At 58.1% G+C, this 15,162-nt stretch overlaps 1 protein-coding gene across 1 annotated transcript; it reads right to left on the bottom strand.

Annotated features, from left to right (window-relative positions):
- Positions 1-105: 105 nt before the first annotated feature.
- IFITM10 (interferon induced transmembrane protein 10) lies at positions 106-15,159 on the bottom strand. The gene is made up of 3 exons (XM_080403725.1): positions 10,973-15,159; positions 9,563-9,977; positions 106-1,031 (listed from the first exon to the last, which is right to left on the bottom strand). Exons 1-3 carry the CDS (start codon positions 10,996-10,998, stop codon positions 882-884), a joined length of 591 nt encoding a protein of 196 aa, XP_080259851.1. The 5' UTR covers positions 10,999-15,159; the 3' UTR covers positions 106-881.
- Positions 15,160-15,162: the final 3 nt, after the last annotated feature.

Raw genomic sequence — 15,162 nt, forward strand, 5'->3', positions numbered from 1 at the left:
TTTAAATCCCTCCCAAGCAGCTGCTGGTGACACTAGCATTTTCTCTTGCCAGCCCATAGGGACTAGGAGCCCAGCCCTCCTAAGGAAGGAATTAACCCAGCAGTGTCTGATATCAGAGGTATCTTTTATTGACCATTTACAGAAATACAGTAGCACTCAGTTTAGGGGACTTAGGCGAGTTCTCCAGAAGGTGCCTTCCTTCTCCACTCTGCCGGGAGATCCCGAGGAGAAACCTGCCCTTTACACTTTGGGGTGTCTCTGGAGGCTTTGGGGCTTCCTAGCATGAACATCCTAACACCCTCAGCTCCCCGGGGGTTGGGAGTTGTTTGAACCAGGGGATGAAACCCAAAAGAGGAAAAGAAACCCCCTCAGCACGGGGGGGCAGTGGGACGGTCTGAACACACCTGATATGTTGTGAGCCAGCCCTGCCGTGGTCCCCAGTGGTCCCCATCCATCACCGCATGTGCCTGCCGCTCGGCAGGACCCCGCCGCTCCTCCAGGCAGAGCTCAGCTGCCTGCCGCTAGCTGCACCTCGCTCTGTGCGTTGCACACTCTTGTCACACGCCTTGTTGGCCATAAAATAAATATTTCTTAGTCTATTTTTCTCCCTGTACATGTGTACGAGTAAGACCCTTTCCTACAGCAGTTCACGTACTGTTTGGGGGCAGGCAGGGTATGCTCAGCTGGGCTGATAAAACTTATTTAATTTTTATTTATGTACTTAATTTTATTTTTTTTTTTGCAATCAAGATGGAGTGTTTGTTTTTTGGATCTTGTTTGTTTGGTGGGTTTTTTTTTTTTGCGTCCTTGCTACAAGAAACAACTGCAGACACTTCTGGCATAGAGGCATTTTGGCGGTGGCCACTGCTGTTGGCCTCACTCTAGTAGTCAGTGAGGGGGTATCGCAGGAAGATGAAGATAAGGATGATACAGAATGTGGCAAGGGCTGAGCTGGTGATGTTAAAAAGCCGGGCTGTCTTGGCATCTTCGACTGCCCCATTTAAGTCATTGAGGAGTTTCTTATCCCGGACCTGAGACCAAGAAAAAAAAAAAAACAACCAACAAAAAAAAGAGAGAAATAAAATAACTGGGAGATGTATACAAGACATAACTTGTTTCAAGCAACACCCGCAAAGCCCAATGCACTCGTAGGGTACCTGTACAGCGGATGAGGGCTGGGATGGGCCTCTTTGCACTTGAACACTTGGGGTGCTGTAAGACACCCCCAGGTGAGGTTTGCATCCCGGCTCCGCTATGGGCTGAGCTCGCGAAGCCAAGCACTGTAATGCCGGCAGGCTGTAGACCCCTGGCAGTGGAGGACACCTGGAAGAGTGACCCGTTGCTGTTGCCAACCAAGCAAACCAGGTCCCGGTGACCCCTGGGATGGGGCAGTGTCATTTGGAGCTCGAGGGCGCACGAGGGAATGGAGGTGCCGTGGTGCACCCCATGCACGTGGGCACTAAAGCATCCTTCCCACAGCGTCACAGCCCCCTGGCCCTGCAGCACTGGGCTTTGGGCCGCCCGGCCCGCGAGCCAGAGGGCTGGCTGTGGTTTTGGTGTGCAACCCCCACACCTCCGTCTGCGCTGAGAGGCTGCACGGGTGAAACCTGGCACCGCATCCTACTGCAGCTCCAGGGCTGTGCACCAGCCTCCAGCATATTAAGCAGTCCTGGGTTAATGAGTTCCTTTTGCAGGTCTGATGCGGCTCATGTAGCGTTTCTGCCGCTGGCAGTTTTCAATCCTGACAGTGTGGTCTGCTCTCTTCATTATCCTGCAGGCTGGGACTTACGTGTGCTTGCCTTGGGACAGCTCTGCAGTGGGTAAGGACTGTGCATGTCCATGTCGCTGACCCGTCCCCACCTCCTCCAGGCTGCCAGGCAGCGGTGGCACCAGCAGGCAGTTGATGGCAGAGGATGTGATGGCGTTATGAAGCAGCAGATGGCACAGCCAGGCAGTGCGTGGCACTGCGAGGCAGTGATGCCACTAGCAGGAGGGGATGGCGCTACCAGGCAGTGGGTGGCACAGCCAGGCAGTGCACGGCACTACCAGGCAGCAGGTGGCATCGCCAGGCAGCGAATGCCACTAGCAGGCAGCAATGGCACTTCCAGGCAGCAATGGCATCGTCAGGCAGCAGATGGCACAGCCAGGCAGCGATGGCACTGCCCGCCAGCAGCAGCTCTGCAGTTCGAGCCCAGCAGATGGGGGGCCAGGCTCCATCCCTTCCTAGCAGGGATGTGTCCCTGTCCTCGCACTGCCCCTTCAGCCAGACCTCAGCAGAGCTGGGCAGCCGGAGCTGCGAGAATGTGGGAAGAAAGGACCAGGAGACTTTACCCCTCCTCCCTTCCTGTACCCGCGTGGGGTATCCAGGGTGGCCAGAGGGTCGCAGGCCGTGGGGCTGCGCATCCCTCGTGTGTCCTTTGCTGCGGCCGCGTGAGCCCTGCCCGGTCGCTGCCGGCCCAACACTAGATGTCGGTGGAAGCTGCGAAACCCAGCCCCAGGGTCCTGCCTGGGAAGATGAAACAGCTTTTATCAACTTGGAGCTTTCCAAAGAGACCCTGTGATGGATTCAGACCACATCTGAGTGACTTTTCTCTCTTCCTCCTGCAGTGCTTACCCGCAGGGCTGTCCCGAAAGCCTTCTGCGACTTGCCTGCGTATGGGGAAGGGTTGCTGAACCCCTCATGCCCACGGAGCCATGCTGGTTCATGGGGCCTTCAAAACCACATCTCAGACCCTCCAGCAATGTCCCCTCCTCCGTCACACCAGCGGGGACCTCTCTGCACACATACCCCTTGCTCTTCATTGATCCTGGACCATGGGTAGGGCAGCTGCTGCTGGCACTGGGCTGGCAGGAGCCGGCGCCAGCAGGCACTCAGGTGAGAATGAGAGCGCCGTTTTCCTCCTTGTATTAAATCCTGCGGTGCCATGTCCTCGGCCTCTGTTGTACCCCGCTCCTGGGGGCCTGCAGCTGAAGCTGGGGCCATCGACCCATCACCCCGCTGCTGGGCACTCAGCAGCTGCAGGGCATCCTTCTGGGAGCAGGGACAGAGGACAGTCACCGACGGTGGGTGGCTCTGTGGCATACTCGGCTGGTGCCCCCAGTAGCGGAGATGACCTCTGGGAGGGCAGCGAGCCGGCAGCCTGGGAGCCTGCACACCTTTTTGTGTCAGCTGTGTGGCCGGGATGACTCACCTTTGAAATTATTCAGTAGGTTTAGCATCCTGCCAAAAACCCGTGGGCACAGCAGCACCAGGCGGCTGGCACCTTCTCATCCACCGGTGAGAAGCGTGGAGGTCCCTGCAGCCCCAGCCCCAGGAGCACTGCATTCGGGCCAGAAATCCCGCCTGCTGCTCCCACAGGTTCTTTGAAGCTCTCACCTGCTCTCCTTGTCCCAGCAGCAGGGAGGCAAACCCTGCTCACGGAGCAAACGCCTTTTGCCCCTTCCTCCGCCATAACCCAGCTGCAGCTGGGAGCGGCCGCACCGCCGCAGGCGAGCCAGTGCTCGCTGCTGGTGTTCGCCAGGCAGACGGAGGTTTCTCCAGCAGACGAGGTTTGTCCAGCAGACCGGCGCGGCCGGCACGCTGAGCTCTGCACCCTTCCCGCGGCCAAACCGCTTGCTTTGCCTTTGTGGGGCCAGTTCCTCTTGGGCCCAGGAACACTTTCCCACTCCTCACCTCCTGCTCCTCCTGTCCCCGAGGCCCTGCCACCCTAATTTCCATGCCCAGCCCTCTCCCAGTGCCCCCAGCAGCCTCTCCCTCCTGACACCAGCTCACACTCAGGAGCGGTGCTTAGCTCTTTCCCAGGGTACGCTTCAGTGGCACCTGCCCTTGACTTCCCAAGGCTCTTCCTTTGGCCCTGCTCCAGTCCTGCTGCTGCTGAGCATCCCTGGCCAGGGGTACCCAGGGCTGCCCTCTCCCTGGTGCCACTCTTCCCTCCCAGTTCCTCTTCTTGTCCTTCACATCTCTTTTCTTTCCCGCTCTTTGGGCTCAAACGCTGGCAGGACAGCCACCTTCGACTCCTGCCAAAGGGCACCCAGCTGCCTCCTCCCCATGCCCCCCCCGCCCGGTTCCACCCCTCTGCTCCCACACACCCCTGTGGCACACAGCTCCTTGCCCCATCCTCACCGAGTGCTCAGTCCCTTTCCTCTTCTCCCTTTTTATTTCCACACACACCCTGTGGCTTCAGCGGTCACCCTCATGCAAATGATCCCTCATTGCCCGTTCTCATTTATATTGCAATGGAGCCTCTAAGCCAGGGACAAGCGCCAGGGCCCCTGCGGCGCACAAGCCGATGGAATGGAAAGGTGTTTCTGGCATTTCTCCTCCCAAAGCACTCACAGCCCCGGCCTCCCGCATCTCTCCAGGGTGGCCTTGCCTTCTTCTGCCTGGCCTTGCACCCCCAGATGTTTCCAGATGTCTCCCTTTAATGTCCTGCTGCGGCATCCAAGCCTGGCTTTGGAGGAGGACCTCTCCTGGAGAGCGGGCAAGTGTTTCGGCTCCTTCCCCACTTTGTCCTCAAGGAGATGCAGGTGTCTTTCTTATAGCCCAGCCTCAGCTTTTCTTATTCCCATGCTGCTGTGGCCACCACCGCTGTAACGTGCTGGCAGCGGGTGCCCCAGCTTCTGGGAGCCCTGGAAGCTGCTTCCTCCCACAGCCGAAGAGGTGAAGCAGGGTGAGGGAGAAGGCCCCAGGGTCACAAGGCTGAACCCCCTCCAGACCCAGGTGTGGTGCTTCCTTAGTCACACACCCTTTTCTCATCATCACTTGGACTCTTCTCCCCTCGCCTAAAACAAGACAGGGATTTTTGGCCCTGCTTTGCACCGAGATGCCTGGCGTGTAAGGATAATTGCATCTGCTGACTGCAGGGTGCCCCCAGGTACCCCAAAGTACTGCGTGGTGGCCCCTCTGGAGATCCCACCCTGGCCGAGGCAGACCTCACCTCTGGTCTGGCTTGTCAATTTATACGGTTCCTTTTCCTCTTCCATGCCTGGCCTTCCACAATTCCCACAAAAGCCTGCTTTTGTGCGTTAACAAAATTAATAGTGTAAACCTTCCTCCTTTCCTCTCCCACCAGCAAAAGGCAGTGGTGGCCTTTCCCTCCATGCCTGCTTGCCTGTCACCTCCCTGCTGCTCACCTTGTCCTCCACCATCTCCAGCTCACCTTCTCCTCCAATGCCTCCAGTGTGCCAGTGCCCAAAGGCTCTTTCCTCCCTCTGACCACCATCCCCTGCCCTTCCTCCCCTTGGGGTTTCACCTTCAGCTTCCTCTCCAAGCACCCCCCTTGGCTCCTACTGCCCCACTCTTTCCCCAGCCCCCAGCGGGACCTCCCCTCGCTCTGTGCTGGGGCTCAGCCCCTCCTGTTTTTGGGAGCAGGGAACTTGCTGCATGAGTACAAAGTGCTGCCTCAGCTTGCAGGAGGAGACAAACGGTTTGTTGGTGATGAGCCTAATGAGGCTGTATTTAAGGCAGCCTGGCTTTTAGCATGCAGCCTGCAGCTGGTTGTCTGTGAACCCATGTCTGTGAAGAGCTCTGCATCCCTACACATGAGCTCTGGAGGGGATCCTTGGATTGATTTGTTCTGTGAATCGGCCAAGAGCTCTCCAGCCCACATACCTCTACCATGCTGGCACCAGCGCCATGGGACTGTCACCCCTGTCTCACCCACCTCCAGAAACCGTTGCTGCTCCTGAAAAGCAGGCTGAGAGCCTGCCTGAGGGGCTGGGTGCCGCAGCCTCCCTGCTTCTTTGGGTTACCAAATAGCTACGAATTTGTGCTGGCCTGCTTCCACTCGAAACGGGGCAGCTCAACAGGCGGTGAGGGGGGAAGGCAAGGAGCTGTGCCCGAGCTGCGTGCTAGGGGCCAGGCAGAGAGCGGGCAGGAGGGCTCCGCTCTCCGGGGCTGCTACCGCACTGCATATTTTGGTGGGCTTGGGGGGGCAGGAAAACTCTGAGCAACCCCACGGGCTGCTGGTGGGACTTAAAAAGCCAGCAGGGCTTCTTGCCATCTTCGTCTCTATACAGGCTCAAGGAGGCATCTGTATCACGGCTCGTATCGGATGCCAGCTCCTCCGAGGTACCACCTCTTGGTGTGATGGGTATTGAGCAGGTCTTGGCTTGCCCGGCAGTCCCCAGAGACTGACCTAACGCCTGGAGCGAGGTCTCCTGCTGATCACCGGGTGCTGATGCATCATGCGTTACCACTTGGAGCTGGGAAAGAGGGAGGGAGGGAGCTGCCAAATACCGGGCCACGGCATTTGCTCGTGACCAAAACCAAGGGAATCCAAAGCATTGCTGTCGGAGCGATCCTCGCAGCTGTGCTGAGCTGGGGTTAAGGTTACTCCAGGGTTTCTAACTCCCCTCGTCCTGCTTTTTATCTCTTCTTCCCCAGCACCAACACACACTTACAGTTACGTGCGAGCGCCTTGCTTGCACTTGGGAGGCTGACCTTGAGAAGCCTGGGATGCTAGAAACAACACCCCAAGGGATACGTGGGTCGGTGTGACTCCGTTGCAGCCCAGTAAGCTGTGTCTGCTGAGGATCTGGCCCGCTATGGGTGTAAATAAAGATGAGGCATGCCATCACGCTCTTACTCAGAGCGCTTGGCCAGGATGTCTGTCACACAGAGTACTTGGCTTGGATGTCACAGTCTCTGCCTTCACCTGACTTCAAGTGTTTCTTTCAGTAAGAGCATAAACTCTTTGGTGCTGGGGTGGGTTTTTAGCATTTTTTTAGTAAATGGTGGTCACCACGAAATCGCATTTCCCTGCAGGAAGAAACCTAGAAGGCTGTAGCTCACATGCAAAAGGCCAGGCAGGCGTGGAGGTACTGTTCTCCCAGCTGTAGCTGAAGCCAATAAAAGTGGGCATGGGGAAGGAGACAGATTCACGGCAATATTCAAGTGTACCTAAGCATACATCTAGCTTCCAGTGTGGGCATTATGCTGCTGAAACCACTGGAAATATTAGGGTGTGATAAGGTATGTAATGAAACATCTCATGGACTTGGGGTACAACGGCACTACTGCTTTATTAACAGCATGAATCTGGCAAAAGCGATGACGGTTATGGCAGGGTATTGAAAATGCCATTTCTGGTAATGAAAATGATAATTCCTGAGATGGCTAGATGCTGCTTAAAGGAAATGTAAAAAGGGTAACCCAGGAATCATTTAATGCCATCAGTGCACTGACAGCCCTTCAGCCAGGAAACCTGTGCTCCACTGGCTGAGGGCTCTGCCCTCCGAGGTCACAGAACAGGCTCAGGGAGGGGAAGGTGCTCCCCCCTCAACTTGGTCTCTGCAGAGCAGAGACATCCTAGATATCTGCGGCATCCTAGTATCTGCTGCTCAATTGTCCTTACATTTAATTGCAGAGGAACAAGAGAAGTCTGTTTAAAGGGACATCTGTCCCCAGGGCATTTCTTGCTTCTGCTTTCTCTGAACTTCTGGGAAAAACCTTATTGACTGTAGAAGAGTTGAAAACAACAAGCTTCTGGAGAAACAACCCCAACATCCAGCCTGTCCGGGGTGTTCTGGAGGGCTCTGCAGCAGCTGCGTGTGAGGAAGGATCCTGTCTTTCTTAACACCCCAGTAGTCTTTCCCAGGACAGACCTCCTGCTACTGCCCCAGTGTCCCTGTGGCCTCTCACCGACTATCCCGACAGCAGCCTGCGAGGGCACCCACCATCCCTGCGGCCACCGTGCCTCTGAGGGATGTTTTAGTTCTGTTTTCCCCCTGCCAGAGCCACAGCCGGTGCGGAGCTCCAAACCCAAGCAGGGTTATTTCTACCCGCTCAGGTCCACGTCCGTTCGGGTGCCATCGTTACACCCGAACAGCTCCTGCCTCCGCAGTCCGGAAGCCAAGGCTGGCTTTTGACAGCCATCTTCTATTTTCCTTCCCCTGATTTGGAGCAAGTTTGCCCGTTTGCCTTCCCCCACCACTGCTGCTTTTTTTTTCACACTGGAGTTTATGTCCTCTAGATCTTTGCAGGCAGGTGCTGAGCCCACACTTCTGCCTCGGCACGAGGCTCCAGCCCCGGGTTACTTCTGGGCTTTGCCCTTCCTTCCACCTCGTGTCAAGGATAGCGAAGAGTCCAGCCTCTAAAAACTTTGTAGGTGGCAGACCCTACTCCATCCTGTCCCCTGGGGATGGGTCAGCCTGCTCCTCAGGCTGTCCTGACCCCACTGCTGGCTGCCCACATCTACCCAGATACTCACTGCAGCTACCGCCGTGTCCCGGTGATGTGACAGCCTCTCTTAGTCGGCTGTGACAAGCCTCTTGCACGGGGAAGACACCGATTGTGAAAGGCAAATTCAGATGAGCAAAGACATGAAAAACAGGGAGGAAGCCACTTTCTTACCTCGCTGGCTAAAACAGTGGGGGGCGTTAAGGGCCTCCTTCCCCCACTAGTGTTAGGCTGCTGCTGCCTGGATTTGCCCTTCGATCAGTCTCGCTTGTAGTGATGCTCAGCCCTGGTGTGATATAAGCCGTTAAGTGCCTTGCCCAGGCAGCAGCGAAGCCGGCTGCACGGGTGGTGGGTGGGCGCTCACCTTCCACCTCAGGGAAGGGGAAACGGAGGCAGGCACCGCAGCGCCAGTGCTGGGGGAGCCCAGGGCGTGGGTCGCTGAGCCTCTCTGCCAGAGACCCCGAGGGGCTGGCGCGGTCCAGTTGGAGCTGGATGGGGTTAAGTGACCTGCTTCTGTGAGGAAGCCCATGGAGCCCTGGCCTTCCTCTAAATGCTGCCTGCCAAAACAAATCAGCAGCTCCTCTCCAGGGCCACCCAGCCGCCCCGGGCTCCCTGCACATCCATTCAGGCAGTTCTGCGTCTGGCAGGCTCCGGCTGAGGGGCTGCCTGTGTGCTGGGCCCCATCCCTGCCCTGCAGCGGCCCGCTGCCATCCCCACCGTGGGCCACGCTCCATGCCATCACCCCCCCCCCAGCAGCACAGCTCTATCCCCCCAGCCCCGATGCTGTGTGAAGCCCCCCTGCACTCGCTTCCACCTCCTCAGCTCCCTGGCGCTCGTTCAGTGAAGCTGGCAGGTCTCCAGGGCTTGCCTGGGAATTTATAGGGCTCGGGGCGGGGGGAGCCGGCCACCAGCATTAGTGTTTTAATTAGGGAGAGGGCGAGAAGGAAACAGCAGGGTTGCCCTGCACTTTGGCAGCCTCTCCCCCCCCAGCCAGATGCCAGCTGATCCTGGCTGGCTGCTTCTTACTGCTTCTGCCCCACCATCCGATGCTGCTGGATCCTATCCTGATGATCTCTAACCAACAGGATCCCGAAGAACAGACCGAATGCCGGGGTGCCTGCGGGCACAGCACGAGCCAAGCCAGCCCCACGTTTTCTGCCCATCACCCTCCACCTCCGAGGGCACTGGAGCAAGCCAAAGCACCTCTTCCCCACCTGAAACAACATCCCCGGCTCCAAACCACACCGCCTCTCTCCCCATCTCCAGCAGCTGCAACCTTTCATTTGGGTGGCAAAGATGTGATTTACACCAGGCGCGACCCCCAGGCCCCCCCCCTCCCCCCTCCGGCCACCCCGAACCCCACGCCTCGTGCTCCGTACTCACTTTCAATGAATAGGCCAAGGCGATGAAGCCGAGGCAGCAGAAGTTGAGGTATACAAAGTTGAAGATGGACCAGAGATAGTAGTCGTTCACCTCGGTGGTGTCGGGGTAGATTTCGATGACGGTGGTGGGGTTGGTCATCGTCTTCTTCTCCACCGAGTGCTTGCACGGGACTGCCGGCCGCAGACTGTCCCCTTTGCAGCTCTTGCTCTCCATGAGATAAACGGCAGAAGAAGGGGACAGGATGGGCGAAGCTTGCCGGAGAGCGGGGGGCTTGGCGATGCAGGCAAAGCAGCCCTGGGGGGGGCCCTGGGGGGGTCTCGGGCTCCAGGCCACCCCCTCGAAGGGGCACGGTGGGCCCAGGGGGGGGTCCTGTGTCCTCTCCGTGGTGGCTGCCGCGGCGTCACCGCGCTCTGCCCTGGCAAAGCGAAAGTCCCCCCGTGAAAAATGGGGGTGAGAGGATGGAGGGGGCGGGGGGGGGAGAAGAAATAGGGGAAAGGAGCGGGAAAGAGGAACCGCGGGGGAAGGCAGGAGAGGGACCGGGAGCCCGAGGGGAGAGCGGGGAGAGGAGCGGGAGCGGGCAGGAGCGGGAGGAGAGGCGGGAGGCGGCGGGGGAGGGGGCAGCGCGGAGCCCCGGCCGGGCGCGGAGCTGCCGGCGGCCCCGGCCCCGCGGCGGGAGCAGCGGCACGTCCCGCCCCCCCGCCTGACCCGCCCCGGCACGGGGGGTGACACAAAATAACGCCGGTAAGGGAATAAATAAAGACGGACAGAAACGCTCGGGAGGAGGCGGGGGGTCCGGGCTGCGCCCCCGCCGCCCTCCCCGCCCGCTGTCGCTCTGTCGCTGCCTGTCGCGGCCCCTGTCCCATGTCGGGACGGCAGCGGGTGGCTGGGCTGGGGGCTGCGGGGGAGCGGCCCCCCCGGGGCGGCAGAGCAGCCCGGCCCCTCGCCCTCCTACCTCCTGGGGGGGTGGCTTTTTCGGGGGGATTTTTTAAATTTTTTTTTTTTTTATTTGGCTGAGCCCTCGTCTCTGCGGGATTCCCGGTGGGATTGCATTGCCAGATTCCTTCCACCTGCCAGCGGGTTCCCCTCTTCCCCCCTGCCGTCCCCCCCCCTTTTTTTTTTTCGGGGGGTGGGGAGAGAATATCGTGTCCGGAGAGGAGGAGGAGGGGAAAGAGGGGATGAAGGCAGAGGATGGGGAAGGGGATGAGGGGACGGGGAAGGGGTGAGTAGGAAGAGGAGGTGAAGGCGGAGGATGGGGAAGGGGGTGAGGGGATGGGAAAGGGATGAGTGGGGAGAGGAGATGAAGGTGGAGGACGGGGAAGGGGATGAGGGGATGGGGAGGGGATGGGAAAGGGATGAGTGGGGAGAGGGTCCCCCATCCCCCAGCTTTGCAAATAGGAGAGACTGGTCCACCTCTGGCTGCCCGTCCGTCCGTCCATCCGGCTCCCGCGAAGGCATCAGGAGGAGCGGCCGGCTCGCGCGGAGGGCTGCGGGGAGCCGCTGCGCATCCGGCTCAGCGCTGCCTCCGGCTCGGCGTCCTCGGCGCGGGAGGAGGGGGGGGGGGCACCCATGGGCTGGGGGGGGCAAGGGGGGACTTCGAGGATGGGAAGGTCAACCTGCAGCCCCCTCCCTCCCCCCCCGAACATGCCCCGCGCAGGAGAGCTCCTCCGTGTCTCAGCCCTTCTCCTGTGTCTCCCCCTCCCCGGGGACGTCACCTCCTGCTTGGAGCATCCTGGTACTGCTCAGCCGGAGAAGGGCATCTCCTGGGGGCCGGCCGAGGGGCTCCCCGGCCCCCGCAGGGGATGCTCGGCCCGACTGTCCCCAGCATCACCCACAGAGCCCCCGTGGTGGGGGCTCGCTGCAGCCAGGGTTGCGGGTTTGCTCCCACGGGCCTGGGGGAAACCTAAAGCGCGACAGGGGCTGTGGGGGCAGCTGGTACTGCGGGGTGGGGGTGGTGGTGTGGGGGAGCAGCAATGCAGTGCCGGGGGGGTGGTGGTGTTGGGGAAGTGGTCCGGTCGTGGGGGATGAATGAAAAGGGGATAAATCCCGCCTGTGGGGCGATAAATCTTGCCGGCACTGAGCAAATCTCAGTGCGGGCAGGGGCGGGAGCAGCCGGCAGCAGGACGCAGGGCATGTGGCTGCTTCAGGGGCGGGAGGTGGGGATGTCACTAAGGATGGACGAGCCAGGGAGGATGTGGCCGTGCCCAGGCTTGGCACAGGATCAGGGAAATGCTTGCTGTCTCCCGTTGCCAACTGCCCGGGGAGCTGCCTGGAAACCTGATTCTGGGGTGCTGCAGTAGCATCCCCCCGGGGATGCGATGCCCGAGAGCAGCTGGTGCCGTGCAGGGACAGCTTGCAGGTCATTTGGGAGGACACAGCTGTGGCATGGCGGGGGGTGAGGACATGAAGACATGCCATGTCACCCCACAGTGGCAAAGTCTGGCCCGGCGCAGGTGGCCTTGAGGCAGCAGCCAGCTCAGCTGGGGCGCTGGGAGCAGAGAAATCCCAGAATACTGGGAACAGGCTGGGTAAAACAAAAGTTCATGTGAGCAGTACCTGCAGGGGAAGGGAAATCCTCTGGAAATGCCTTAAGCCTCCCCACAAAGTGCTGAGCTAAGAAATAAGGATGGTAATTCACTCGCTGTTCACAGGCAGGTTTGGCTCCCGTGTAGGGACACCCACACTGGTCTGTCCCTGTGGGTCAGCGCGATGCAAGGGGACTTCTTGCGTGTCCGCAGCGCTCCCAGCCCAAAGGGGGTCCCATTTCCACGAGGCTGGTTTAAGCCCTCTGAAGGGGCCTACGCTGGTCAAAAAAGGACAAATTGCCCTCTGGTTGGGGATTTATCACTGCTGGAGTGGTGTTGGGTCTTGCCAAAGCAAAGGGGGGTTTATTAGTGCTACCGCCGCCTGCGACGAGACCCAGGTCTCCCTCCAAGAAACTGCTGAGAAGCAGAAGCAGCGCCAGGGTAAAAGCGATGTTCCTGTGGGATTAAGAGGTTTGCAGGGAAGGCAGAGCTGCGGCCAGCTGTCGTCAGCTTTTCTGGAGGGCTCGGACAAACCTAGGCAACCCGCAGCTGTGCAGAGGATCCTTCCCGTAGGCTCAGGAGGAGCAACGAAACCCCTTGGGTGCAGCTTGCTGCCTGCCACAGGAGCTGCTGTTCATTGCCTGTGGAAAGCCACGTAGGCAGGGCTGCTCCTCAACGGCAGGCAGGGACGGCGGGCGAGCAGGGAAAAAGGTCAAAGAGGGGGTCTGAAGGGGGCAGGAGGAGGCAGCAGGGTGGTGCTGGGGCATGTGGGATCCACAGAAGCAGGCACATTCCCCGGTAGGGAGAGCGTTGAAAGGTCAGGGAGGTTGGATGGCTGCTTTTTCTCTTCTCCAGGTACCAGGTCAACCCTACAGTTTGTCGAGCATGTTTGGGTTTTGGGGATGGTAACTCATCATCTTTCTCAACGCCAAGTGTGAGCTGTGAAAGGTTTATTACTGTGGATCACAACGGCATACATGCAGCATCACTGATTCAAAAACCGTTCATGTGACCCTTCAAAATCAGGGAACGGGCTTAAAAAATAATGACTCAAGGAATAATAAACCTCAGCATTCTGCACTCATTTTAACACTCCTCCAGTTTTCTGGGGGTCTTTGAAGGTCATCAGCGCAAGTCCTCAACTGTAAGGTCTAGAACCACCTTCCTTTCAGATAAAAGCTGGGGTGAGTATGAATAATCAATCGTCAGTATTACTGTGGCATCAAGGCCCGCATCCCCTTGTGCTAAGCAGGGGACAATGAGAACAGAAAGATGTTTCCTGGCCTAAAGCAATTCTCCTGTAATCATGTTAGAGACATGTCGGCTGTAGCATAATCAAGCGCTGTAAGACCCGTGAGAAAGTCTTCCATCTCAAATCCTACTCCAGCTCCCTAGAAAACCATTAGCAGGACCTGTCCCTGCCTTTTTCTGAAGGGAAAACCCCCAGCCTCCTGAATGCTTTTTCCTGTTCCCCCTATAAAATTCCTCAGTGGGTTGCTAAGCCCCATGAGTAGTAAGGCAGCTTGAGGCTTGGAGGGGCAAATCCCATCTCCCCACTCTCCCGTGATCTCTGTCTCCTGTCCTCTAAGCCTTCAGTCTGCACTCCACTTCTTTTCCCTCCCAAAGGAACCTAAAAATAAATAAATCCAAGAAAGAGCAGGAAAAGCCACCAGCCCCCAAAACAACGTGCTTAGTCATTCTTGATGAGTAAAAATAGTTTCGCAACTGAACAAACTGCTGAGCCAACCAGATGAGCAAGTCCTCTCCCATAAATGAGGGGTCTCATCCTCACTCTCCCTGGGCAGCTCCTTGTCTGAACGGGCTCTTGGCACAGCCCTGAGCAGAGCTGGCTGGGGAAGGATCAGACCCGTAAAGACAGCCCTGAGGGTCAGCGCCAAGCGCCCTGCTGCTCAAGGGGATGTGTAATGAAAATTTTTATCTTCTTTGCATCAGTGGAGACGTTTAATAAAGAGTGAGTTAGCAAATTGTCATGTGCACGGAGTCCTGCAGAGACGGTGCAGTAAACAGAGGGTCTGGTGCAAACTGGGGCTTTGCTGGGCAGCACAGCAGGGGCCATGAGCAGGCTGCTCAGGGGGTAGGTGTGCTCTGCTCCCCGCTGGAAAACCATGGGTGGACAATCCTGGCTCTTGGCTTCTCCAGCTTCTGGCCAAGATCAAGCCTGCGATTGTTCCCGCTGAGGTGTAACGTTCAGTACTCACAGCACGATTAAAGGCTTAGGCACAATCCCCCCAGCAGAAACAACGCCCTCGTATTCCTGTCGATAAGTATTTGGCAGCGGATGGCTTGTTCTCCCCTTGGGCCATGGAGGAATGGTGGGCTGCATGATTGATTTTCAGGACCCAGCCAGCCCTTTTGGGTTAAATCCATCGCTTTAACGGAGCAGAACAGCTGATTGGGGTATTAAGGCATCCTTGGGGGAACAGAGGCTCGGGACGTGCCAGTGGGGAAATCAGTTAAGCTCTCCGTGTGCTTAGATCTGCTCTTGGAAGATGGGATGGGACTTGGCTGCATCCATCTTGCTTATGTAGATGATGCTTTTTTCAAAGTAGGGATTAGCTCTTATCTTCCACCTGGCACATGGGGCCTTCACTCTGCATTGGAGTCTCCAGCTCCTCTACAGCAGTGCTAGGACTAAAAATCGCACAGCCGGGCAAGAGGGATGGATTTTTCCTATGTTTTGAACTCCCCCCCTCCCCACCACGTTCCTCATCACCGGGCTCTGGGAGCATAAACTCCACATCCTAGTGGGTTTCAGGCTGGACTTAGAAACTGGAGTCCTGCTTTAGCTGCTACAGGCCCCCTGTGTCCCAAGCTGAAAAGGAGCTTGTAGCTGGCACAGAGGACCAGGGGACAGCGTGAGCGTCCTGTTGGAGGACTACCCCTGGCAATACTCGGCCAGGGAGATGTGGCCCCAGAAGGCTGTGGGATAGGAGAGATGCTGGGTCAGATGGGTGACTGTCACGTCACCCTGCAGAGGCTGGGTTATGTTTTAATACATTGAAAAAGACAAACGCAGCAAGCTGCCAGCATGTTTCCTTACCAGAGAGCAGGGAAGGA

Source organism: Falco punctatus, assembly GCF_963210335.1.
Source record: "Falco punctatus genome assembly, chromosome: 10".
Classification (NCBI taxonomy): Eukaryota; Metazoa; Chordata; class Aves; order Falconiformes; family Falconidae; genus Falco; species Falco punctatus.